This window comes from Ranitomeya variabilis, chromosome 3 (assembly GCF_051348905.1).
Source record: "Ranitomeya variabilis isolate aRanVar5 chromosome 3, aRanVar5.hap1, whole genome shotgun sequence".
NCBI lineage: Eukaryota > Metazoa > Chordata > Amphibia > Anura > Dendrobatidae > Ranitomeya > Ranitomeya variabilis.
This window is the reverse complement of record NC_135234.1, coordinates 538,455,221-538,480,732: the sequence shown is the minus strand read 5'-3', so window position 1 is coordinate 538,480,732 and position 25,512 is coordinate 538,455,221. Positions and strand designations below refer to the sequence as shown.

The 25,512-nt window shown below is 42.1% G+C and overlaps 1 protein-coding gene across 1 annotated transcript in view; it reads right to left on the bottom strand.

Moving 5' to 3' along the window:
• Nucleotides 1–25,512, bottom strand: part of CLYBL (citramalyl-CoA lyase) — a 581,768-nt gene that overhangs the window by 295,687 nt on the left and 260,569 nt on the right. The window contains 1 exon segment of the mRNA XM_077297069.1: nt 7,798–8,005. Within this exon segment, the coding sequence (XP_077153184.1) occupies nt 7,798–8,005 (208 nt within the window).

Genomic DNA, 25,512 nt, shown 5'->3' with positions numbered 1-25,512 from the left:
CGGGTGAAATTGGAGTTAACCCTTTCACCCGATCTGCAGGGACGCGATCATTCCATGACGCATACGCTGCGTCACACGTCGGATTGGCACCGACTTTCATGACGCAGCGTATGCGTCAAAGGTCGGGAAGGGGTTAATAATATCACCACTCGTCACTGCAGCCGGGTTCTCAAGCTACTCTTAGTGTGTTTCGGCTGCCGAGTTGTTCAGGGGAAGGATACAAAAAGCTGTCTCAGAGATTTAACCTGTCAATTTCCACTGTGAGGAACATAGTAAGGAAATGGAAGAACACAGGTACTGTTCTTGTTAAGGCCAGAAGTGGCAGGCCAAGAAAACATCAGAAAGGCAGAGAAGAAGAATGGTGAGATCAGTCAAGGACAATCCTCAGACCATCTCCAGAGAGCTGCAGCATCAACTTGCTGCAGATGGTGTCACTGTGCATCGGTCAACTATACAACGCATTGTGTTTTTTTGCCGCCATGCATAACGCCTTTTTGTATTGCCAAACAACTCAATATTGGTTTCATGAGTCCACAGGACCTTCTTCCAAAAAGAAATTGGCTTCTCCAAATGTGCTTTTGCATACCTCAGCCGACTCTGTTTGTGGCGTGCTTGCCGAAACGGCTTCTTTCGCATCACTCTCCCATACAGCTTCTCCTTGTGCAAAGTGCGTTGTATAGTTGACCGATGCACAGTGACACCATCTGCAGCAAGTTGATGCTGCAGATTTCTGGAGGTGGCCTGAGGATTGTCCTTGACTGATCTCACCATTCTTCTTCTCTGCCTTTCTGATGTTTTTCTTGGCCTGCCAATTCTGACCTTAACAAGAACTGTACCTGTGTTCTTCCATTTCCTTACTATGTTCCTCACAGTGGAAATTGACAGGTTAAACCTCTGAGACAGCTTTTTGTATCCTTTCCCTGAACAACTATGTTGAATAATCTTTGTTTTCAGATCATTTGACAGTTGTTTTGAGGAGCCCATGATGCCGCTCTTCGAAGGAGATTCAAACAGGAGAACAACTTGCAAGTGGCCACTTTAAGTAGCTTGTCTCATGATTGCACCTGGCTATGAAGTTCAAAGCTCAATGATGTTACAAAACCAAAAAAAGTGCTTTAGTAAGTCAGTAAAAAGTAGGTAGGAGTATTTAAAACAAGAAAATGATAAGGGTGCCCATACTTATGCACCTGTCAAATTTTGTTTGAATGCAGATTGCGCATTTTCTGTTAGTACAATAAACCTCATTTCAAGGCAGAAACATTACTGTGTCCAACAGTTATTAGATATATGAAACTGAAATAGCTGTTGCAAAAAAACCCAATTTTTATAAGACATTAAGCTTAAGATTAATAGGGGTTGTTATGGACCTGGTGGTTAGGAGCACCCAGAATGACCTGATGAGTAAACTAGTAATCAGAACAAGCTCTGGGAAAGTGGGAACTCTGCTGACCGCAAACTCTACTCCTATCACACACACTAGAAATAGCCGTGGAGCGTACCCAACTCTCCCTAGACGCCTCTTCACAGCCTAAGAGCTAACTACCCCTAAAGATAGAAATAGAAGCCTAACCTTGCCTCAGAGAATTTCCCCAAAGGTAAAGGCAGCCCCCCACATATATTGACTGTGAGTTAAGAGGAAAGTCACAAACACAGGAATGAAACAGGTTTTAGCAAAGGAGGCCGGACTTCACTAAATAGTCAGAGGATAGAAAAGGGAACTATGCGGTCAGCACAAAAGACTACAAAAAACCACGCAGAGTAAGCAAAAAGACTCCCCACACCGACTCACGGTGTGGAGGTGCCACTCTGCACCCCAGAGCTTCCAGCTAGCAAGGGAATATCATGATAGCAAGCTGGACTAGAAATTAGCAGTACTAAGAAATATATTCAGGAAGCAGTAACAACAAATGAACTAGCAAAGACTTAGCTTCTGCTGGAGTAGACAGGTCCTCAGAGAAGTCCAAGAGAGATCTGAACCAATACTGATACATTGACAGCTGGCATGAAGTAATGATCTTAGTAGAGTTAAAAAGGGAAGCCAGCCTAACAGTAAACGAGGTCAGCTGAGAAAGCAAACCTCAGAGACCGGCAGTTCCGCTCAAAGCCACCAGAGGGAGTCCAAGAGCAGAACCAACCAAAGTATCATTCATGACCACAGGAGGGAGTCCGAGAACGGAATTCACAACAGTACCCCCCCTTGAGGAGGGGTCACCGAACCCTCACCAGGGCCCCCAGGCCGATCAGGACGAGCCAAATGAAAAGCACGAACTAAATCGGCAGCGTGGACATCGGAGGCAACAACCCAGGAATTATCCTCCTGACCATAGCCCTTACTGAAGCTTCCGTCTCGCAATACGAGAATCCAAAATTTTTTCCACCACATACTCCAACTCCCCCTCAACCAACACCGGGGCAGGAGGATCAACGGAGGGAACCATAGGCGCCACGTACCTCCGCAACAACGACCTATGGAACACATTATGGATGGCAAAAGAAGCTGGAAGGACCAAACTAAATGAGACAGGGTTGAGAATTTCAGAAATCTTATAAGGACCAATGAAACGAGGCTTAAACTTAGGAGAAGAAACCTTCATAGGAACATAACGAGAAGACAACCAAACCAAATCCCCAACACGAAGTCGGGGACCAACACAACGACGGCGGTTAGCGAAACGTTGAGCCTTCTCCTGGGACAACGTCAGATTGTCCACTACGTGAGTCCAAATTTGCTGCAACCTGTCCACCACAGAATCCACACCAGGACAGTCAGAAGGCTCAACCTGCCCCGAAGAAAAACGAGGATGAAAACCAGAATTGCAAAAAAAAGGCGAAACCAAAGTAGCCGAACTAGCCCGATTATTAAGGGCGAACTCAGCCAATGGCAAGAAGGTCACCCAATCATCCTGATCAGCAGAAACAAAGCATCTCAGATAGGTTTCCAAAGTCTGGTTGGTTCGTTCGGTTTGGCCATTTGTTTGAGGATGGAAAGCCGAAGAAAAAGACAAATCAATGCCCATCTTAGCACAAAAGGACCGCCAAAACCTAGAGACAAACTAGGAACCTCTGTCCGACACAATGTTCTCCGGAATGCCATGCAAACGAACCACATGTTGAAAAAATAATGGCACCAAATCAGAGGAGGAAGGTAATTTAGGCAAGGGTACCAAATGGACCATCTTAGAAAAGCGATCACAAACCACCCAGATGACAGACATCCTTTGAGAGACAGGAAGATCTGAAATAAAATCCATGGAAACATGCGTCCAAGGCCTTTTCGGGACTGGCAAGGGCAAAAGCAACCCACTGGCACGAGAACAGCAGGGCTTAGCCCGAGCTCAAGTCCCACAGGACTGCACAAAAGAACGCACATCCCGAGACAAGGAAGGCCACCAATAGGACCTAGCCACCAAATCTCTGGTCCCAAAAATCCCGGGATGACCAGCCAACACTGAGCAATGAACCACAGAAATAACTCTGCTAGTCCATCTATCAGGGACAAATAGTTTCTCCGCTGGACAACGGTCAGGTCTATCAGCCTGAAACTCCTGCAGCACCCGCCGCAAATCAGGGGAGATGGTAGACAGAATTACCCCCTCTTTGAGAATACCAGCCGGCTCAGGGACTCCCGGAGAATCAGGCACAAAACTCCTAGAAAGGGCATCCGCCTTCACATTCTTAGAACCTGGAAGGTATGAGACCACAAAATCGAAACGGGAGAAAAACAGCGACCATCGAGCCTGTTTAGGATTCAACGGCTTGGCAGACTCGAGATAAGTCAGATTTTTGTGATCCGTCAAAACCACCACGCGGTGCTTGGCTCCCTCAAGCCAATGTTGCCACTCCTCGAATGCCCACTTCATAGCTAGCAGCTCCCGATTGCCAACATCATAATTACGCTCAGCAGGCGAAAACTTTCTAGAAAAGAAGGCACATGGCTTCATCACAGAGCCATCAGAACTTCTTTGAGACAAAACAGCCCCTGCTCCAATCTCAGAAGCATCAACCTCGACATGAAAAGGGAGCGAAACATCTGGCTGACGCAACACAGGGGCTGAAGAAAAATGACGTTTCAGCTCCTGAAAAGCCTCAACGGCCGCAGAGGACCAATTCACCACATCAGCACCTTTCTTTGTCAAATCAGTCAAAGGTTTAACCACACTAGAAAAATTAGCGATGAAGCGACGGTAAAAATTAGCAAAGCCCAGGAATTTCTGGAGGCTCTTCACAGATGTAGGTTGAGTCCAATCATAAATGGCCTGAACTTTAACAGGGTCCATCTCGATAGTAGAAGGGGAAAAAATGAAGCCCAAAAAGGAAACCTTCTGAACTCCGAAGAGACATTTAGACCCCTTTACAAACAAGGAATTAGCACGAAGGACCTGGAATACCATTCTGACCTGTTTCACATGAGACTCCCAATCATCCGAAAAGACCAAAATATCATCCAAATATACAATCATGAATCTATCCAGATACTTTCGGAAGATGTCATGCATAAAGGACTGAAACACAGATGGAGCATTTGAAAGCCAGAATGGCATTACCAGGTACTCAAAATGGCCCTCGGGCGTATTAAATGCTGTTTTCCATTCATCGCCCTGTTTAATACGCACAAGGTTATACGCCCCTCGAAGATCTATCTTGGTGAACCAACTAGCCCCCTTAATCCGAGCAAACAAATCAGACAGCAGAGGCAAAGGGTACTGAAATTTGACCGTGATCTTATTGAGAAGGCGGTAATCTATACAGGGTCTCAGAGAACCATCCTTCTTGGCCACAAAATAGAACCCTGCTCCCAACGGTGATGAAGACGGGCGAATATGCCCTTTCTCCAAGGACTCCTTTATATAACTCCGCATAGCGGCGTGTTCTGGCACAGATAAATTGAAAAGTCGGCCCTTAGGAAACTTACTACCAGGAATCAAATTTATAGCACAATCACAATCCCTATGAGGGGGTAGGACACTGGATTTGGGCTCATCAAATACATCCTGGTAATCCGACAAAAACTCAGGGACTTCAGGAGTGGAAGCAGAAATTGACACCAACGGAACATCGCCATGTACCCCTTGACAACCCCAACTAGACACAGACATTGATTTCCAATCCAATACTGGATTATGAACCTGTAGCCAAGGCAAACCCAACAAGACCACATCATGCAAATTATGCAACACCAAAAAGCGAATATCTTCCTGATGTGCAGGAGCCATGCACATGGTCAACTGAGTCCAGTACTGAGGTTTATTCTTGGCCAACGGCGTGGCATCAATTCCCCTTAATGGAATAGGATACTGCAAAGGCTCCAAGAAAAAACCACAGCGCCTGGCAAACTCCAAGTCCATCAAATTCAGGGCAGCACCTGAATCCACAAATGCCATAACCGAGTAGGATGACAAAGAGCAAATCAGAGTAACAGACAAAAGAAATTTAGGCTGTACAGTACCAATGGTGACAGACCTAGCGAACCGCTTAGTGCGCTTAGGACAATCAGAGATAGCATGAGTGGGGTCACCACAGTAAAAACACAGCCTATTCTGACGTCTGTGTTCTTGCCGTTCAGTTCTGGTCAAAGTTCTATCACATTGCATAAGCTCAGGCCTCTGCTCAGATGACACCGCCAAATGGTCCACAATTTTGCGCTCACGCAAACGCCGATCAATTTGGATGGCCAAGGACATTGATTCATTCAGACCAGCAGGCGTGGGGAATCCCACCATAACATCCTTAAGGGCTTCAGAAAGACCCTTTTTAAAAATTGCTGCCAGGGCACACTCATTCCATTGAGTAAGCACAGACCATTTTCTAAACTTCTGACAATATATCTCCGCTTCATCCTGACCCTGACACAAAGCTAGCAAGATTTTCTCTGCCTGATCCACTGAATTCGGTTCGTCATAAAGCAATCCAAGCGCCAGAAAAAACGCATCTACATTAAGCAATGCAGGATCTCCTGGCGCAAGGGAGAATGCCCAGTCTTGAGGGTCGCCACGCAACAAAGAAATAATAATTTTTACTTGCTGAATGGGGTCACCAGAGGAGCGGGGTCTCAAAGCAAGAAACAGTTTACAATTATTTTTGAAATTCAGAAACTTAGATCTATCCCCAGAAAACAAATCAGGAATTGGAATTCTAGGCTCTAACATCGGATTCTGAACTACATAATCTTGAATGCTTTGTACTCTTGCAGTGAGATGATCCACACAAGAGGACAGACCTTGAATATCCATATCTACACCTGAGTCCTGAACCACCCAGAGATTAAGGGGAAAAGAGAGACAAAACACACTGCAAAGAAAAAAAAATGGGTTCAGAACTTCTCTTATCCCTCTTTTGAGATGCATTAACACTTTGTTGGCCAGCTGTACTGTTATGGACCTGGTGGTTAGGAGCACCCGGAATGACCTGATGAGTAAACTAGTAATCAGAACAAGCTCTGGGAAAGTGGGAACTCTGCTGACCGCAAACTCTACTCCTATCACACACACTAGAATTAGCCGTGGAGCGTACCCAACTCTCCCTAGACGCCTCTTCACAGCCTAAGAGCTAACTACCCCTAAAGATAGAAATAGAAGCCTAACCTTGCCTCAGAGAATTTCCCCAAAGGTAAAGGCAGCCCCCCACATATATTGACTGTGAGTTAAGAGGAAAGTCACAAACACAGGAATGAAACAGGTTTTAGCAAAGGAGGCCGGACTTCACTAAATAGTCAGAGGATAGAAAAGGGAACTATGCGGTCAGCACAAAAGACTACAAAAAACCACGCAGAGTAAGCAAAAAGACTCCCCACACCGACTCACGGTGTGGAGGTGCCACTCTGCACCCCAGAGCTTCCAGCTAACAAGGGAATATCATGATAGCAAGCTGGACTAGAAATTAGCAGTACTAAGAAATATATTCAGGAAGCAGTAACAACAAATGAACTAGCAAAGACTTAGCTTCTGCTGGAGTAGACAGGTCCTCAGAGAAGTCCAAGAGAGATCTGAACCAATACTGATACATTGACAGCTGGCATGAAGTAACGATCTGAGTAGAGTTAAATAGGGAAGCCAGCCTAACAGTAAACGAGGTCAGCTGAGAAAGCAAACCTCAGAGACCAGCAGTTCCGCTCAAAGCCACCAGAGGGAGTCCAAGAGCAGAACTAACCAAAGTATCATTCATGACCACAGGAGGGTGTCAGAGAACGGAATTCACAACAAGGGGTGCCCAAACTTTTTCATATGACTGTATGTATGCCACACGAATGGTATCACACTGACACATGGATGGCACAAAAACACGGACCTCACCGGTATCGGCTGTTCCAGTATCAGAATATCAGGACATGTGAAGGGGGCCTAATCTTGTTTTTTAGACTTCTAAAAATATTTTTAGGTTTTGATGAATTGGGTTTTTTTTTCTACACAACATTTCTAGCACACATAGTAATTGCTTATATGGAAACATCAGTCTTTTAATTTCTGAAAAATAATTCTCAATATATTTTTGAAGTGCAAACAATTTATCTAGCAACAGTATAGGGATTAAAACAAAGCAACATAGAGGTTTTCGGGGTGAACGAATAATTTTGTTTCATTTTTTTTTCTTCTGTGTTATATTTTTTAAAGTTTCATCTAATTATTTTAAAAAAATCAGATATGATCTTTCCACTACAAAGTGCAGAGTAAGGAATGTCCAATTTAAAGAGCTTTTGCACAGTATCTTATGGGTGGTAGGGAAATTGTAAATTGCTGTTGCATATCTCAAAGATATCTTCTTAAGATTTTGCTACAGAAATACTAATAATTATCTGCTTACCTTTTTATTGATGGCTACCCCATCTTCACAGTCTAACACTGCACAGTCCACAGTGAGAGTGGCAATTTTTTGTATTTTCCTTTCATCATTTCCAGGTATATAAAGTACAGCTCTACGAGGGACATACTTATGAGCAGCTCGACTCTGAGAACATAAACAACTGTTCCTCAGTAACCTCGGGAAACCACGTGCACGGAGCAAAGAGTTTCTGAAAAAAAATATAACAATAAATTTATAATGTAGATGTTAAATAAGAAAATAGAAAAATAGACATGACATCAAGGGAGGTCATTTACATTATTAATATTAAAAGCCCAATATTTATTCTTCTAAAAATATATATTTTTTCACAATGTTAAGTTCATAGAATTCTATAATTTACATTTTGTGTCTTTCTGATTATCCAGAACATGACAATCTGTTCTGTTAAAGAGAAGTTATCGTGAGAACACTACATATTTAAATCCGACTTATTGTAATTGTAAATCCGACTTATAATATTGGCAAAACTTTTTTCTTTTTGTAATAACAGTTTTTACCAAAAAAATAACGTAAATTAGTCATCTTAATTTTCCCACTAGCCACTGAGGCTTTTTTAGATTCATTTTTCCTGTTATTTTTTTTCAGGAAGTGTTTGCAGTAGTTTCTTAATAAACTAAGGCAGGATTGGGAGCACAGGTAACTCCTCTATACACAGCTGATAACACAGGATCCACCAATCACAATAGGCAATACTACACTTGATGCTGCTCCTCCCTTCACAATGACCTTTGCATGCAGAATACATGAAATGTTAGAGATGGAAGGGACCTCAAGGGTCATCGTGTCCAACCCACTGCTCAATGCATGATTCACTAAACCATCTCAGACAGATGTCTGTCCAGCCTCTGTTTGAAGACTTCCTTTGAAGGAGAACTTGCCAACGCTCGTGGCAACCTATTTCGCTCATTGATCACCCTCACTGTCAAAACGTTTTTTCTAATATCTAATCTGTATCTTCTCCCTTTTAGTTTCAATGCATTGCTTCTCGTGTTTCCATGTGCAAATGAGAATAAGGATGATCCCTCTACACTGTGACATCCCTTCAGATATTTGTAGACAGCTTTTAAGTCTCCTCTTAGCCTTATTTTTTGCAAGCTAAACAATCCCAGATCCTTTAACAGTTCCTCGTAGGACATACTTTGCAGTCTGCTCACCATCCTGGTAGCTCTTCTCTGGACTTGCTCCAGTTTTTCAATGTCATTTTAAAAATGTGGTGCTCAGAACTGGACACAGTATTCCAGATGAGGCCGGACAAAGGAGGAGTAGAGGGGGATAATTACTTCACGTGATCTAGACTCTATGCTTCTCTTAATACATCCTAGAACTGTATTTGCCTTTTTTTCAGCTCTGGGATAAGCTACATCACACACTTACTGAAGTATATCTGCCTTTCTTGTCTGTCTCTACATATTTTCTCACTCTGCTCTTTACTTTTCATTACCCCTCTCCTCCTCATACAGTAGAATAGAAGACATAATCTGACATCTGACTGTTGGCAGTCTGTCTTGTTTTGACCAAGAAGAAATTGAGCGGTTTTTTTTTTTTTCAAAGTAGAGCGAGTGTTCAGGAGAAAGGGGACACGAAGAAGGGGCTCATCAGTGAAGAAAGCAAATATATTCTCTGACAAGATATCTTACAAAGTTTCTTAAATTTGCTTGTTTACATTTTTTTTTTAAAAACAGTGACTTTTTAATAAAATTAATTCTATTTTACTATAAACACTGTGCTGACAATTACTGAAGAATTCACATCTTACATGGTATGCCTGTGTCTGCATATGTAAATAATGTAAAATCAAAGTCATTTTTCCCAGAATACTGAGCAAATGTTGTTGGTAGCGACATCTGTAATAGGCATTGTTCTGTAGCCTATCACTCACCGGGCGGAACCTCACTACTCGCCAATAGTGAAGATGTTCTAATGTTAACGTTGGATGTTTACAAGCCACTAATTGCCAGGGGTTTAAAAAAACATTCTGCGTAAATAGCCTCACAGTAATATTAATGTATAACTGTTTAGCCAGCTGTATTATTGAGTGTGGAGAACACAAGGGGTACGTTCATTCGAAATATCAATGTTCACAGGTTACATTTCAGTTTAATGTGCAACAAAGTATCTGTATGTGTTCATGTTAGGGTAACAAGAAAACTAAAATACAATGGCATTAGAAATATAACTAATAGATTGTGGACAGGGAAATAAAGATGTCCTGATAAAGTTTCATTGTACTGGTGTTGTAAAGATCTATGAAGCATTGTGATATTGCTGTCAGCGATATCAAAACATGTTCATCAATACAACATCACTCTGTGATCATATATATTCTCGTTCATCTGACATAGCTCTGTATTCATTATCCATCAGAGCGCACTTCACCTGTATTCTACTTTAATTGTGAAATAACTTTTTTTTAACACTCTTTTTAGTCATTTTAACCACTGGCATCGGATGAAATCCTTATCCGGGAGTAGAGATTAGGCTTTTATAACCAACTGCTTTTAATTATTTTACAGACACAATTAAATACTTACCTTCTTCTGCACTGATCGTGCTTAGACATTGTAATTAGGATTTTGCAATCATGGGAAATCCTAAATGCATCAGGACTGAGAATAAAAGTAAGCCATAGTTATAGCAGCAGTGCCAAACGCCACGTAGATAAAAGCAATTAGTCTGCCAATTTTCTCTGTCTACATTTATACACAGACATCTATAAACTGGGGCCTATTTCATTACCAAGGTAGCCTTATCTTTCCCAGATGTTTAGGCTCTCTCCCTGCAGGACACAAGCCTAACCTCTGTTCTAGCATTTTACTTTCTCTTAAACAAGTCTACTTTGCCAAACTAGCTTAATGGATTTCAAAGTTTCATTTACACCCAACTTTCTTGACACCAAGCTATACACATTAGGTCTTTAAAGCCCTTTGAGATAAATAATGTCCTCAGGCACCATTAAAGGTTAATCTGAACAAGGTCTAAAACCATAACTAAAGGGATTCAAAGCAGAAAGGATGAATTTATTGTCCGCCACTGCCTCAGGTAGGAAGCAGGTGCCCCCTAAGGTCACTCACAGCATACACTAACTCTCATAGACAAATCTCACAGAGTTGATTTGTTTTCAAAGAAACTTATAAAGGCAACTAATCAGATGACTAAATACACAAGAAATATAAAAGTACTATAAGTAAGCCAAACGAGAGATGCCAAAATCAGAATGCAGGTCAAATAGCCCAATACATCAAGAAGACAGATTGCATGTTTATAGTGGAAAGATTGGGTCATATATACAGTATTATTTATAGTAAAGAATTTATTAGAGAGATCGCGAGAAAGAAAGAGACAGAAAAACTGCATTCCCTATATCCCTTAGATCTGCAGTCAAAGATTAAACTATATTCCATGGTCTGTTCCAGAAGAAATCATATTGTGCCCACCCTGAGGCTATGGTATTCAGAACCATAACTCTTTTATACAAAGTGATAGACCTCAGCAGGATATCAAAAACCCCAAACTCTTTTTTGTCACATGGATTGAGGATCAGACTTCTCAAATTTGGCAGTAAAAAAAAACATATTCGCTATATGAATTGAAAGTAAAGGACCCATGTTTGTTGAGGTCAATCACTAATCAAGTAATGGCACCTAAAAAGCATTTGTGTTCATTGCCATTGTCCTCCAATAACATCTAAAATATCAATATAGTATCCTATATAATGCTCATTCAAGTCTGCCTCTCACTAATATAATGCTATTACTAAAAATAATATATCACTATGATGTTAAAATTTTACCGGCAATGTGCTGTTAAATGGGCTGTCCACTACTCAGACAACCCCTTCTCAATCCTCTTGTTTCCCCCTAGTAAAAACCCAAGACAGAAACAAAATGAAAAAAAAAAAAACTTTCTATGATTAAAAACAATAGTGCACATAAATAAATTTGGTACTTCGCAAACACCATTTTTGATTTAAAAAAAAAAAAGCATTAGAACCATCCCACCAAAGTCAGGGTATACCCAAGTTCAGGATGGTTCTAACCTCCAATATTAAAATCTTACCATGTGTCATAGTGACGTCCTATGTGAATAGGGGCTGAGCAAGACAAGGTCCCAAACATGGATACACAGCTAGTGGAGAGCTTTTTAAATGTAAAATGCAGCTCAAAGAAAGAGAGGTCACACCCTTACCTTTACTAAACGCAGAGACCTAAAACTAAACCGAGAAAAAAATGAACTGGAGTACAAGGTTAGGACCATCCCAAACTTGGGAACACCTTGACATTGATGGGCTGGCTTTTCTGCTTTTTTTTTTTTTTTTTTAAACAAAATTGGCGTTTACTTAGTACCTAATGATATATGCACTATTATTTTTACTTACCGTATATACTCGAGTATAAGCCAACCCGAGTATAAGCCGACCCCCCTAATTTTGCCACAAAAAACTGGAAAAACTTAATGACTTGAGTATAAGCCTAGGGTGGAAAATGCAGCAGCTACTGGTAAATGTCAAAAATAAAAATAGATACCAATAAAAGTAAAATTAATTGAGAAATCAGTAGTTTAAGTGTTTTTGAATATCCATATTGAATCAGGAGCCCCATATAATGCTCCATCCAGTTCATGATGGGCCCCAAGAGATGCTCCATACAAAATACGCTCCATATAATGCTCCATATTAAAATATGCCCCATATAATGCTGCACAAAGGTTAATAATGGCCCCATAAGATGCTCCACATATTATGGCCCAATAAGATGCTCCGCACCTTATGCCCCATAAGATGCTCCACACATTATACCCCATGAGATACTCCACACATTATGCCCCATAAGATGCTCCACACATTATGGCCCCATAAGATGCTCCAACATTGAGGCCCCATTAGATGCTCCATACATTGTGGCCCCATGAGATGCTCCACACATTGTGGCCCCATGAGATGCTCCATACATTGTGGCCCCATGAGATGCTCCACACATTGTGGCCCCATGAGATGCTCCACACATTGTGGCCCCATGAGATGCTCCACACATTGTGGCCCCATGAGATGCTCCACACATTATGGCCCCATAAGATTCTCCACACATTGTGGCCCCATAAGATGCTCCACACATTGTGGCCCCATGAGATGCTCCACACATTATGGCCCCATGAGATGATCCACACATTATGGCCCCATGAGATGCTACACACATTATGGCCCCATGAGATGCTCCATACATTGTGGCCCCATAAGATGCTCCACACATTATGGCCCCATAAGATGCTCCATACATTGAGGCCCCATTAGATGCTCCATACATTGTGGTCCCATGAGATGCTCCACACATTGTGGCCCCATGAAATGCTCCACACATTGTGGCCCCATGAGATGCTCCACACATTATGGCCCCATAAGATGCTCCGCACATTGTGGCCCCATGAGATGCTCCACACATTATGGCCCCATGAGATGCTCCAAACATTATGGCCCCATGAGATGCTCCACACATTATGGCCCCATGAGATGCTCCATACATTGTGGCCCCATGAGATGCTCCATATATTGTGGCCCCATGAGATGCTCCACACATTTGCCCCATTTGCTGTTGCTGCGATTAAAATAAAAAAAAAATCACATACCTCTCTTCCCTCAGGCCCCCGGCACCAGCGAGTCACCTTCCTCGTTACATGCGCTCTGTCTTCCATCCTCTGCACTCACTGTTCAGGCAGAGGGCGGCGCGCACACTAACTACATCATCGCGCCCTCTGACCTGAACAATCACAGCCAGAGGACGGAAGACAGAGCAGTGCACAGCGGGGGAACAAGGAAGGTGACTATCGTGCAATGCTTACCTCCCCCGATATACTCACCTGCTCCCGGCATGGTCCCTGGCAGCGTCTCACTGTCAGATGGTCTCCGGGAGCCGGCGACATCTTCCTATGTTCAGCGGTCACGTACCGCTCATTACAGTAATGAATATGCGTGCATATTCATTACTTTAATGAGCGGTACCACGTGACCACTGAACACAGGAAGAGCTGCCCGGAGACCATGGGACATGCAGGGACAGCACCAGGAGCAGGTGAGTATGTCACCGCGCCGCTCCCCCTCACCCGCCGACCCCCCCGCCGACACTGACTCGAGTATAAGCCGAGAGGGTCACTTTCAGCCCAAAAAAGTGGGCTGAAAATCTCGGCTTATACTCGAGTATATACGGTATTTACTTACAGCATATTTTTTTCATTTAGGTTTTGTGTTGGGTTTTGTCTGTTTTAAGGCAAGTGTGAACATGATCCTATTTTGCATGCATACCAGCATGTATTCCAGTTCATTTTTTCGGTTTAGTTCTCCCTAGTAAAATAATAACACTTATAATCCCTTCTGATGTTGGCGCCATTCTAGCGGCGGTGTCAATGACTCTCCTGGGGATCTGTAACATTGCTGTATCACGCGATACCTGAGATCAATCGATGCTGGCTTCACTCTCCCCTACTATAGACAAATCACATACATCTGGAGGTAGTAAGAGCTGCTGATCTCTCATTTCCTCCTGATATAGGTGATATATCCAAAAGTAGGAAGTGCAAAAATCGCGTGACATAAAATGTTACGTGAACCCTGGGAGAGTCAGACTCGACACTGCTGGAACAGTATCGAAGTCAATTATTAGTGTTGCTATTTTTCAATGGGGAAACATGAGAACTGAGAAGGTGCTATCCGAGTAGTTGACAACCCCTTTAAATTGCAATAGGGACGGTAATAATTTTTTTTCAATAACGTTTTTCAGTTGGGTAATTGTCAAGATACTCTACTTGATATTTTGCACTCATGCAAAATTTTTTTCTCGAGATGTGCAGCATCTGAAACAACGCATATTTGAAGCCTGTGCTAGCATTTCTTCTGAGGCGCTGCTATCAGTGTGTAAAGAGTGGGAGAAGAGGGTTGCATTGACAATCCAACACAATGGGCAGCACTTTGAACACATTTTATAAGTAGTCATAAACGTGTAAATAACTCATGAAAGAATAAATGTTAAAACCAAGCACACCATTGCTTTTCTTGTGAAATCCTCAATAAGTTTGATGTGTCATATGACCCTCTTCCCATTGGAAAAAAATAAAGTTGGATGCAAAATGGCCAACTTCAAAATGGCCACCATGGTCACCACCCATCTTGAAAAGTTTTCCCCCTCCCATATACAAATGTGCCGCAAACAGGAAGTTGATATCACCAACCATTCCCATTTTATTTGGGTGTATCCATATAAATGGCCCTCCCTGTATTGGTCTGCCACAAGTTGTGCACATCTGAAAAAGACTACTAATACTACCAGCATGGAGGCCAGTCAGTATTGTGAGAGGCAGTGAGGGGGATCATATGCAAGGGTCGATATGTATCCCCCAGGATGTGGACAGACTCCTATTAGAGCCACTGGAGTGCCTTGTATTCACAGCAGGACACCTGTGAATCACAAGGCAAAATAAAAGTGTGGACCTGGTCAAGCTAGTTGGCCAAGGCAATGTTCAAGAATACCCGTTAAGGGCTTTTATTTTTGGAGTGTACTACAGGATGGTAGTCAAGCGGTTCGCTCCCTCCAGACTGGGTCTTACAAGTGGCCCATGGCCACAGCTTCCATTTAAAAACCCTGCAGTAAAGGGTTTGGGTTTGTCAGTTTTGGTTTGCAAACTGAAGAAAAACAGGAAACTGAGCCAGAGTATGACTTGAAAACATGCATGATGTAAAAGCATGTTCACACTTGGCATGGAAACAAACAAAACCAAAGAAAAGACAATGTGTGCATACACGAGGTAGGTTTTAACATTAGAGAGTGTAGTTACTGTCCCAATTGGGTACACCTTGTTGCGGATGGACAGCTTTATGCTTTTTATTTAAATCAAAAACAGTGTTTACTAAGTACCGTATGTGAATTATTTAATCACATGCTTTTTTACTTATTTATTTTCATTAGGGTATATGCACACATTGTCTTTTCTTTGGTTTTGTTGGTTTGCAAACTGCAGAGCAGATGGCTCTGCTGTTGTGAATTAGACTTTTTGGCTCCCTCTTGTGGTTACTAGTGATATGACTCTGGGATTGTCTTTCCTCTGTTTGGCACCCACCTGGGTTGTTAGTCCAGGGGTGTTGCTATATAAACTTCCTGGATCCTTAGTCCAGTGCCTGACATCGTTGTAATCAGATCCTTTCTGTTTGCTCCTGTCTGCTGGTCCTGGTTCGTGCAAAATTAAGCTAAGTCCTGCTTCTTTGTTTTTTGGTTATTTGCTTTGCTCTTATTTTTGTCCAGCTTGTACTAAATGTGATTCCTGACTTTGCTGGAAGCTCTAGGGGGCTGGTGTTCTCCCCCCGGGCCGTTAGACGGTTCGGGGGTTCTTGAATATCCAGCGTGGATATTTTGATAGGGTTTTTGCTGACGATATAAGTCATCTTACTATATTCTGCTACTAGCTAGTGGGCCTCTCTTTGCTAAATACCTAGCTCATTCTTACGTTTGTCTTTTCCTCTTACCTCACCGTTATTATTTGTTGGGGGCTTGTATCCAACTTTTGGGGTCTTTTCTCTGGAGGCAAGAAAGGTCTTTCTTTTCCCTTCTAGGGTTAGTTAGTTCTCCGGCTGGCGCGAGACGTCTAGAACCAACGTAGGCACGTTCCCCGGCTGCTGCTATTTGTGGTGCTAGGATTAGATATATGGTCAGCTCAGTTACCACTGCCCTATGAGCTGGTTTTTTTTGTGTTTGCAGACTTAGTAATTATTTCTGAGACCCTCTGCCATTGGGGTCATAACAGTATGCCAGGCCAACATTGAATGTTTAATGCATTGCAGAAGTGGGATAATAAGAAAGGAAATTCTGAGGTTTTTTTTTTTTCCCTCTCTTCCTCTCCTTTACCTCTGAGTGGCTTGTGCTTGCTGCAGACATGAATGTCCAGACCTTGATTACAAGTGTAGACCAGCTTGCTGCTCGTGTGCAGGGCATACAAGATTTTGTTACCAGTAGTCCAATGTCTGAACCTAAAATACCTATTCCTGAACTGTTTTCTGGAGACCGATTTAAGTTTAGGAATTTCAGGAATAATTGTAAATTGTTTCTATCTCTGAGACCCCGTTCATCTGGAGATTCAGCTCAGCAAGTTAAAATTGTTATCTCTTTTTTACGGGGCGACCCTCAGGATTGGGCTTTCTCGCTAGCGCCAGGAGATCCGGCATTGGCAAATATTGATGCGTTTTTTCTGGCGCTCGGATTGCTTTACGAGGAACCCAATCTTGAAGTTCAGGCAGAAAAAGCCTTGCTGGCTATTTCTCAGGGCCAGGATGAAGCTGAAGTGTATTGCCAAAAATTTCAAAAATGGTCCGTGCTTACTCAGTGGAATGAGTGTGCTCTGGCCGCAAATTTCAGAAATGGCCTTTCTGAAGCCATTAAGAATGTGATGGTGGGTTTCCCCATTCCTACAAGTCTGAATGATTCCATGGCGCTGGCTATTCAAATTGACCGGCGTTTGCGGGAGCGCAAAACTGCTAATCCTCTGGTGGTGTTGTCTGAACAAACACCTGATTTAATGCAATGTGATAGAATTCAGACTAGAAATGAGCGGAAAAATCATAGACGTCAGAATGGGTTGTGTTTTTACTGTGGTGATTCTACACATGTTATATCAGCATGCTCTAAACGCCTAACAAGGGTTGTTAGTCCTGTCGCCATTGGTAATTTGCAACCTAAATTTATTTTGTCTGTGACTTTAATTTGCTCATTGTCTTCTTACCCTGTTATGGCGTTTGTGGATTCAGGTGCTGCCCTGAGTCTTATGGATCTGTCATTTGCCAAGCGCTGTGGTTTTGTTCTTGAACCGTTGGTAAATCCTATTCCTCTTAGAGGTATTGATGCTACGCCATTGGCGGAAAATAAACCGCAGTTTTGGACGCAGGTAACCATGTGCATGACTCCTGAACATCGGGAGGTGATTCGTTTTCTTGTTCTGCATAAAATGCATGATTTGGTCGTTTTGGGTCTGCCATGGTTACAGACCCACAATCCAGTCTTGGATTGGAAGGCAATGTCTGTGTCAAGTTGGGGCTGTCAGGGAATTCATGCTGATTCCCCGCCGGTGTCTATTGCTTCCTCTACTCCTTCGGAAGTTCCTGAGTATTTGTCTGATTATCAGGATGTATTCAGCGAGTCCAGGTCCAGTGCTCTGCCTCCTCATAGGGACTGTGACTGCGCCATAGATTTGATTCCAGGTAGTAAATTTCCTAAGGGAAGACTATTTAATCTGTCTGTACCTGAGCATGCCGCAATGCGTTCGTATATCAAGGAGTCTCTGGAGAAGGGGCATATCCGTCCATCCTCTTCCCCTCTTGGTGCGGGATTCTTTTTGGTGGCCAAGAAGGACGGATCTTTGAGACCTTGTATTGACTATCGGCTTCTGAATAAAATCACTGTTAAATTTCAGTATCCTTTGCCTCTGTTGTCGGACTTATTTGCCCGGATTAAAGGTGCCAAGTGGTTCACCAAGATAGATCTTCGTGGTGCGTACAACCTTGTGCGCATTAAGCAAAGAGATGAATGGAAGACAGCATTTAATACGCCCGAAGGTCATTTTGAGTACTTGGTGATGCCTTTTGGGCTCTCTAATGCTCCCTCAGTGTTTCAGTCCTTTATGCATGATATTTTCCGGAAGTATCTGGATAAATTTATGATTGTTTATCTGAATGATATTCTGGTTTTCTCTGAAGATTGGGACTCACATGTGGAGCAGGTCAGGATGGTGTTTCAGGTTTTGCGTGAGAATGCTTTGTTTGTTAAGGGCTCAAAGTGTCTCTTTGGAGTACAGAAGGTTCCCTTTTTGGGGTTTATTTTTTCCCCTTCTGCTGTGGAGATGGACCCAGTCAAGGTCCGAGCTATTCATGATTGGACTCAACCCACGTCAGTTAAGAGTCTTCAGAAGTTCTTGGGTTTTGCTAACTTCTACCGTCGTTTTATTGCTAATTTTTCTAGCGTTGTTAAACCTTTGACGGATATGACCAAGAAAGGTTCTGATGTTGCTAACTGGGCTCCTGCAGCCGTGGAGGCGTTCCAAGAGTTGAAGCGCCGGTTTACTTCGGCGCCTGTTTTGTGCCAGCCTGATGTCTCACTTCCCTTTCAGGTCGAAGTGGATGCTTCTGAGATTGGGGCAGGGGCCGTTTTGTCGCAGAGAGGCCCTGGTTGCTCGGTAATGAGACCATGTGCTTTCTTCTCTAGGAAGTTTTCGCCTGCTGAGCGGAATTATGATGTTGGCAATCGGGAGTTGCTGGCCATGAAGTGGGCATTTGAGGAGTGGCGTCATTGGCTCGAGGGTGCTAAGCATCGTGTGGTGGTCTTGACTGATCACAAAAATTTGATGTATCTCGAGTCTGCTAAACGCCTGAATCCTAGACAGGCCCGCTGGCCATTGTTTTTCTCCCGTTTTGACTTTGTGGTCTCGTATTTACCAGGTTCAAAGAATGTGAAGGCTGATGCTCTTTCAAGGAGCTTTGTGCCTAACTCTCCTGGAGTCGCAGAACCAGTTGGTATTCTTAAAGAGGGAGTTATCTTGTCGGCCATTTCTCCGGATTTGCGACGTGTGTTGCAGAGATTTCAGGCTGGTAGACCTGACTCTTGTCCACCTGACAGACTGTTTGTTCCTGATAAGTGGACCAGCAGAGTCATTTCCGAGGTTCATTCCTCGGTGTTGGCAGGGCATCCGGGAATTTTTGGCACCAGAGATCTGGTGGCTAGGTCCTTTTGGTGGCCTTCCTTGTCACGGGATGTGCGGTCATTTGTGCAGTCCTGTGGGACTTGTGCTCGAGCTAAGCCTTGCTGTTCTCGTGCCAGCGGGTTGCTCTTGCCCTTGCCTGTCCCAAAGAGGCCTTGGACACACATTTCCATGGATTTCATTTCAGATCTCCCGGTGTCTCAGGGCATGTCTGTCATCTGGGTGGTATGTGATCGCTTTTCTAAAATGGTCCATTTGGTGCCTTTGCCTAAGCTGCCTTCCTCTTCCGATCTGGTTCCTGTGTTCTTTCAGAATGTGGTTCGTTTACACGGCATTCCTGAAAATATTGTGTCTGACAGAGGATCCCAGTTTGTTTCCAGGTTCTGGCGGATTGATCCTTTTGTGCTAGGATGGGCATTGATTTGTCGTTTTCGTCTGCCTTTCATCCTCAGACTAATGGACAAACGGAGCGAACTAATCAGACTCTGGAGGCTTATTTGAGGTGTTTTGTTTCGGCAGATCAGGATGATTGGGTGACCTTCTTGCCGTTGGCTGAGTTTGCCCTTAATAATCGGGCTAGTTCCGCTACTTTGGTTTCGCCATTTTTTTGCAACTCTGGTTTCCATCCTCGTTTTTCCTCGGGACATGTAGAGCCTTCTGACTGTCCTGGGGTAGATTCTGTGGTGGATAGGTTGCAGCAGATCTGGAATCATGTGGTGGACAACTTAAAGTTGTCACAGGAGAAGGCTCAGCGTTTTGCCAACCGCCGCCGCGGTGTGGGTCCCCGACTTCGTGTTGGGGATTTGGTATGGCTGTCTTCTCGATTTGTTCCTATGAAGGTCTCCTCTCCTAAATTTAAGCCTCGCTTCATCGGTCCTTACAAGATATTGGAAATCCTTAATCCTGTGTCCTTTCGCTTGGATCTTCCGGTGTCGTTTGCCATTCACAACGTGTTCCATAGGTCTTTGTTGCGGCGGTACGTTGTACCTGTGGTTCCTTCTGTTGAGCCTCCTGCTCCGGTGTTGGTTGAGGGCGAGTTGGAGTACGTGGTGGAGAAGATCTTGGATTCTCGTCTCTCCAGACGGAGGCTTCAGTATCTGGTCAAGTGGAAGGGCTATGGTCAGGAGGATAATTCCTGGGTGGTTGCTTCTGATGTGCATGCGGCCGATTTAGTTCGTGCCTTTCACGCTGCTCATCCTGATCGCACTGGTGGTCTTGGTGAGGGTTCGGTGACCCCTCCTTATGGGGGGGTACTGTTGTGAATTAGACTTTTTGGCTCCCTCTTGTGGTTACTAGTGATATGACTCTGGGATTGTCTTTCCTCTGTTTGGCACCCACCTGGGTCGTTAGTCCAGGGGTGTTGCTATATAAACTTCCTGGATCCTTAGTCCAGTGCCTGGCATCGTTGTAATCAGATCCTTTCTGTTTGCTCCTGTCTGCTGGTCCTGGTTCGTGCAAAATTAAGCTAAGTCCTGCTTCTTTGTTTTTTGGTTATTTGCTTTGCTCTTATTTTTGTCCAGCTTGTACTAAATGTGATTCCTGACTTTGCTGGAAGCTCTAGGGGGCTGGTGTTCTCCCCCCGGGCCGTTAGACGGTTCGGGGGTTCTTGAATATCCAGCGTGGATATTTTGATAGGGTTTTTGCTGACCATATAAGTCATCTTACTATATTCTGCTACTAGCTAGTGGGCCTCTCTTTGCTAAATACCTAGCTCATTCTTACGTTTGTCTTTTCCTCTTACCTCACCGTTATTATTTGTTGGGGGCTTGTATCCAACTTTTGGGGTCTTTTCTCTGGAGGCAAGAAAGGTCTTTCTTTTCCCTTCTAGGGTTAGTTAGTTCTCCGGCTGGCGCGAGACGTCTAGAACCAACGTAGGCACGTTCCCCGGCTGCTGCTATTTGTGGTGCTAGGATTAGATATATGGTCAGCTCAGTTACCACTGCCCTATGAGCTGGTTTTTTTTGTGTTTGCAGACTTAGTAATTATTTCTGAGACCCTCTGCCATTGGGGTCATAACACTCTGCAGCGTCCGGCTGGTGTTTAGTAACACGGAGCCACATGAAGCAAAAACAACTGGCACCCCTCAGCGTGACACGGTGGTGTAGTCGCCCACGGCAACAAGTCTCAGATACGGAATGTCTTGACGCCCAGGCTGCGATTAGGAGGATACCATTTGTTTTTCATTTGTAAGTTTTGGAAAACTTTGCTTTGAACTTTCCTGTTTTCTCTGCCTACCTGTTGCACTGCACCAACCCCACTGCAGTACAGTATCCACAGTGACTTCATCGGCTTCACTTAAGTCAATGACCCTATCTGCGTTCCCAATGAATTACAGTTATTACAGTTATTAGGGCATACCAACTGAAAACCAGAAGTAGTGCTCGGCGGAGAACACTGTATTAATGTGAACCTTGACTAATACACATCGAAGTCCAATGTGGTATTTTGAACACATACTCATCACATTAAGAAATACTTGGTTCAGTATTTTAAGTAAATCATATATCCACCTGGATGTAACCTTATTGTAAAAGTAATTTACTTTTGGGTTGCACTGTAATTTGCTACACCACTGTACTCATATATATTCTTTCCAAGCTAGTGGGTTATGTATTATTATTTGACCCCTGCGGGTATAATATTGTAAGGTCTTGGCTCTGTTTGTAGGTTAATAATATGATCCTGAAAATAAAACCCACAATACAAGTTAAAATTCCTTGACAAATAAGTCGTTTCTTGTGTTTTTCTTGTTCCTTTTCTAAACATGGAGACCTGGAGCTACTCTTTTTAAGTATTATTGATCAATTCTACTTCCTGTTAAGACGCAGTTCCCTGGTGCTGTGAAATGCAAAAGCTGCCATCTGTCAGGTCTATAGACCTCACAGAATCAAACTGGTTATTACAATTTAATCAAAACATTCTTCCTCATCCCCTGACAAATGGTTTTAGTGGCTTTAATATTTCCTTTTATTCCATTCTTAATTTTACTATAAAAGTATTGTTTCTGGTGTGCTTAATGGTAAAAACATTACAAAATTAATATATATATAGATATATATATATATATATATATTCTCCTGTAAAGAAAAAATAAAAAGTATTATACATTTATGTGTAAAGTATATTACCAGGCCAGCCTTAACATTAAATTGCAACTACCGATAGCGGTGCAAGCTATTCCCTACTTAATTGCTGCCTAAATTGTACATCATTTTTTCACTTAGAACATTTAGCTACCAATACAGGTAATCATGGCAGTGTAGAATATCACTGGAAATGTATCTTGTAGCTTCTTCCTAATATTCCAGTTACTACTCCTAGATATGAGATTCATACAGCACAAATAAGGGAGACAACAGGAGACTGAATATTCAAGACACTGCAAATTTGATAAATATAGCCAGAAATAAAGTTGACTAATAGCCAACTTCTCGGTCTTGCAAAAACACGCTTCCCTGTAAACCCATTAAAATACCCAATAGTATGCTTATAGTAAGCCACTGAAACATGATAAATTTGGAGTCAAGCAGAGTACACGGTAAGGGACATATTACTTGTCAGCATTTGCACATGATATCTTGCTAAGCTGAGGTTGCGTCCAAATGCTACAGAATAAATCAATGTCCTGATGTACTGAAAGATGCTGTTCGATGGCACTCAGAAGCACAGCTAAGACATATATTGCAAAAACTATGCTGCTCTTAAATTAGATGTAGAAATTGCAAAATATAAATCAGCAATTGAATATTTAATTAGCAATTTTGCAAAATGGTATTTTCAAACATCTTACCCGGCGGATAGCCAAATTTATGGCCGATTAATTATGAAGCTTTGGAACAGCAACTGTGCTGGTACTTCACATAATATTATTGCATGATGTGCCAAATGAGGACAAATGCTATTCATCAGGTTAATGGGAAATTGATCAAACAGATCAGTTATTTCTTTAAATAAACAATGTTACCTATATTCCCGAGTTATTATTTAGGTCAGCGGTTTGCATTGCATTGTAGCAATGGGGTCCTGGACTCAATTCTGACCAAAGACATCATCTGGATGGAGATTGGAATTTGGGAGGAAATCCCAAGAACACACAAAGACATATTTTGTAATATTGCTTGTGAGCTGCAGACTAAGTGATGACATGTCTGTTAAAGAGCTGCGGAATATGTAGGCACTGCATAAGCAAAAGAGATAAATATGCATTAATTTATTAACTTGTTTATATAGGATTCTGGGAACTAGATTTCACACTGTCAGATTCACATAGTTTCCTATCGCCCAGAATGTCCAGTCTGCTTGGTACTGATACAGAACATTTCATTTGCTTGTCAAATCATGAATATGCATAATTTTACAACTAACATGATTTACCCTTCGGCACCCTAGAAATGGGGGTCTACCCCCTGTGAGATCTGCAGTGATGACATTATAAGATGTCAAAGTTTTCTAAAACTACATAACAAAAGGTAAAACTTTGAAGACCTTGACAGAAGAGGATATCTTCTAAATGTTTAGACAAGATTGTTTGCATATTACTTTGATCAGTTTCCATTTTTTCATGTCCCACAGGTATATGTATTATAAAGCAATGGTTAAACATTGAGAACTCATTTTGGAAGTTTGGTGTGAATTCCGTAAAGTAAAGTACAATGGAAGTAATTAAAGTTACATGTATGTAGAGAAAATATAATGAAGACCCATTTACATGAGCAATTGGCAATATGAGCTCTACAATTGCCCTTCTAGCTATTATAGGCAAACATTTACCTACAAAGACGTCATCTTAATATTTTTTCCAAACTCATAATTTGCACGTCGACTGTTGATCCACATATTCTTGCTGACATACCACAGCTATGATCTACAAACGATTTATTGTGAATAGTTCAATCTCTGTACTTTTTTATATTAGGCAATTATCGTGCACGCTCACTCGTTTGCATTCAAATTTTATCAATTATCTTCTTGTGTAAACAGGTTTTAGTCCAGCCTGGTCCATGACCTTTTTTCTGTGACGTACAAATTGGCTCCCAATGTACCATGCAGATCATAGCTGCCACAAACAGAGGAAGTGCTACATAACTGTTGGGACAATAGTAAAATGTGGCAAAGAAGTTTAGGAATTCTTAACGGAGAAATTATGCTGCCCGAAAGCAGCAGTGTAAGAATAATATCAGAAAACTGAAATAACTATATGACAGTCATGTAAAATACACAATACACTCCACTTACAACAGGAAAGCCATCTCTTAACGATGGTCGAAATGAAATATATTTAAAACTAAAAAAATAAATAAAATTCCCTACAACATGAATCATGCACAAAGAATTCTACATTTGAGTGGCAAGCAAATATCTCCACTAAATGCCTTGTATAAAGCTTCCATTAGAAAATTTTGATAAATACAGTTAACCCTAGTAATGTATTTTAAAAAGTTGTTTAAATTATAATAAAATTAAAATAATTACAAGAATGGCAGGAAAAGGGATATTGGCGTGAACTGGAAAGCGGCAAAGCATTTTTATTACCTAAACATTTGGACATGGACATTTTATGCATGTATAGTCCAAAAACCACAATCAGTGTTCAATATTGATAAAAAATTTTGATTTGTCCTCTGTATCTACGAGTTCTCTTGGCTGCATTACCAGCATTTTATTTATATTTAAATATATCTATTTATATTTAAATATAATATATACATATATATACATACATATTATACATGTGTGTATGTATACACACGTACATACACACAGACTGGCATATGGTAATAATTAAATTGAAAAAAAATATATATAATTTCTGCTATGCATATATGACAATGTAATATGCCAGAACAAAGAAAAGCACAGCAAGGGTACAACAAATGAAATTACAAAGCACCAGGATTTGCACAATAAAGGCATCTAATTAAGAAAAAAAGATACAAGTTGTTTATAACAAAC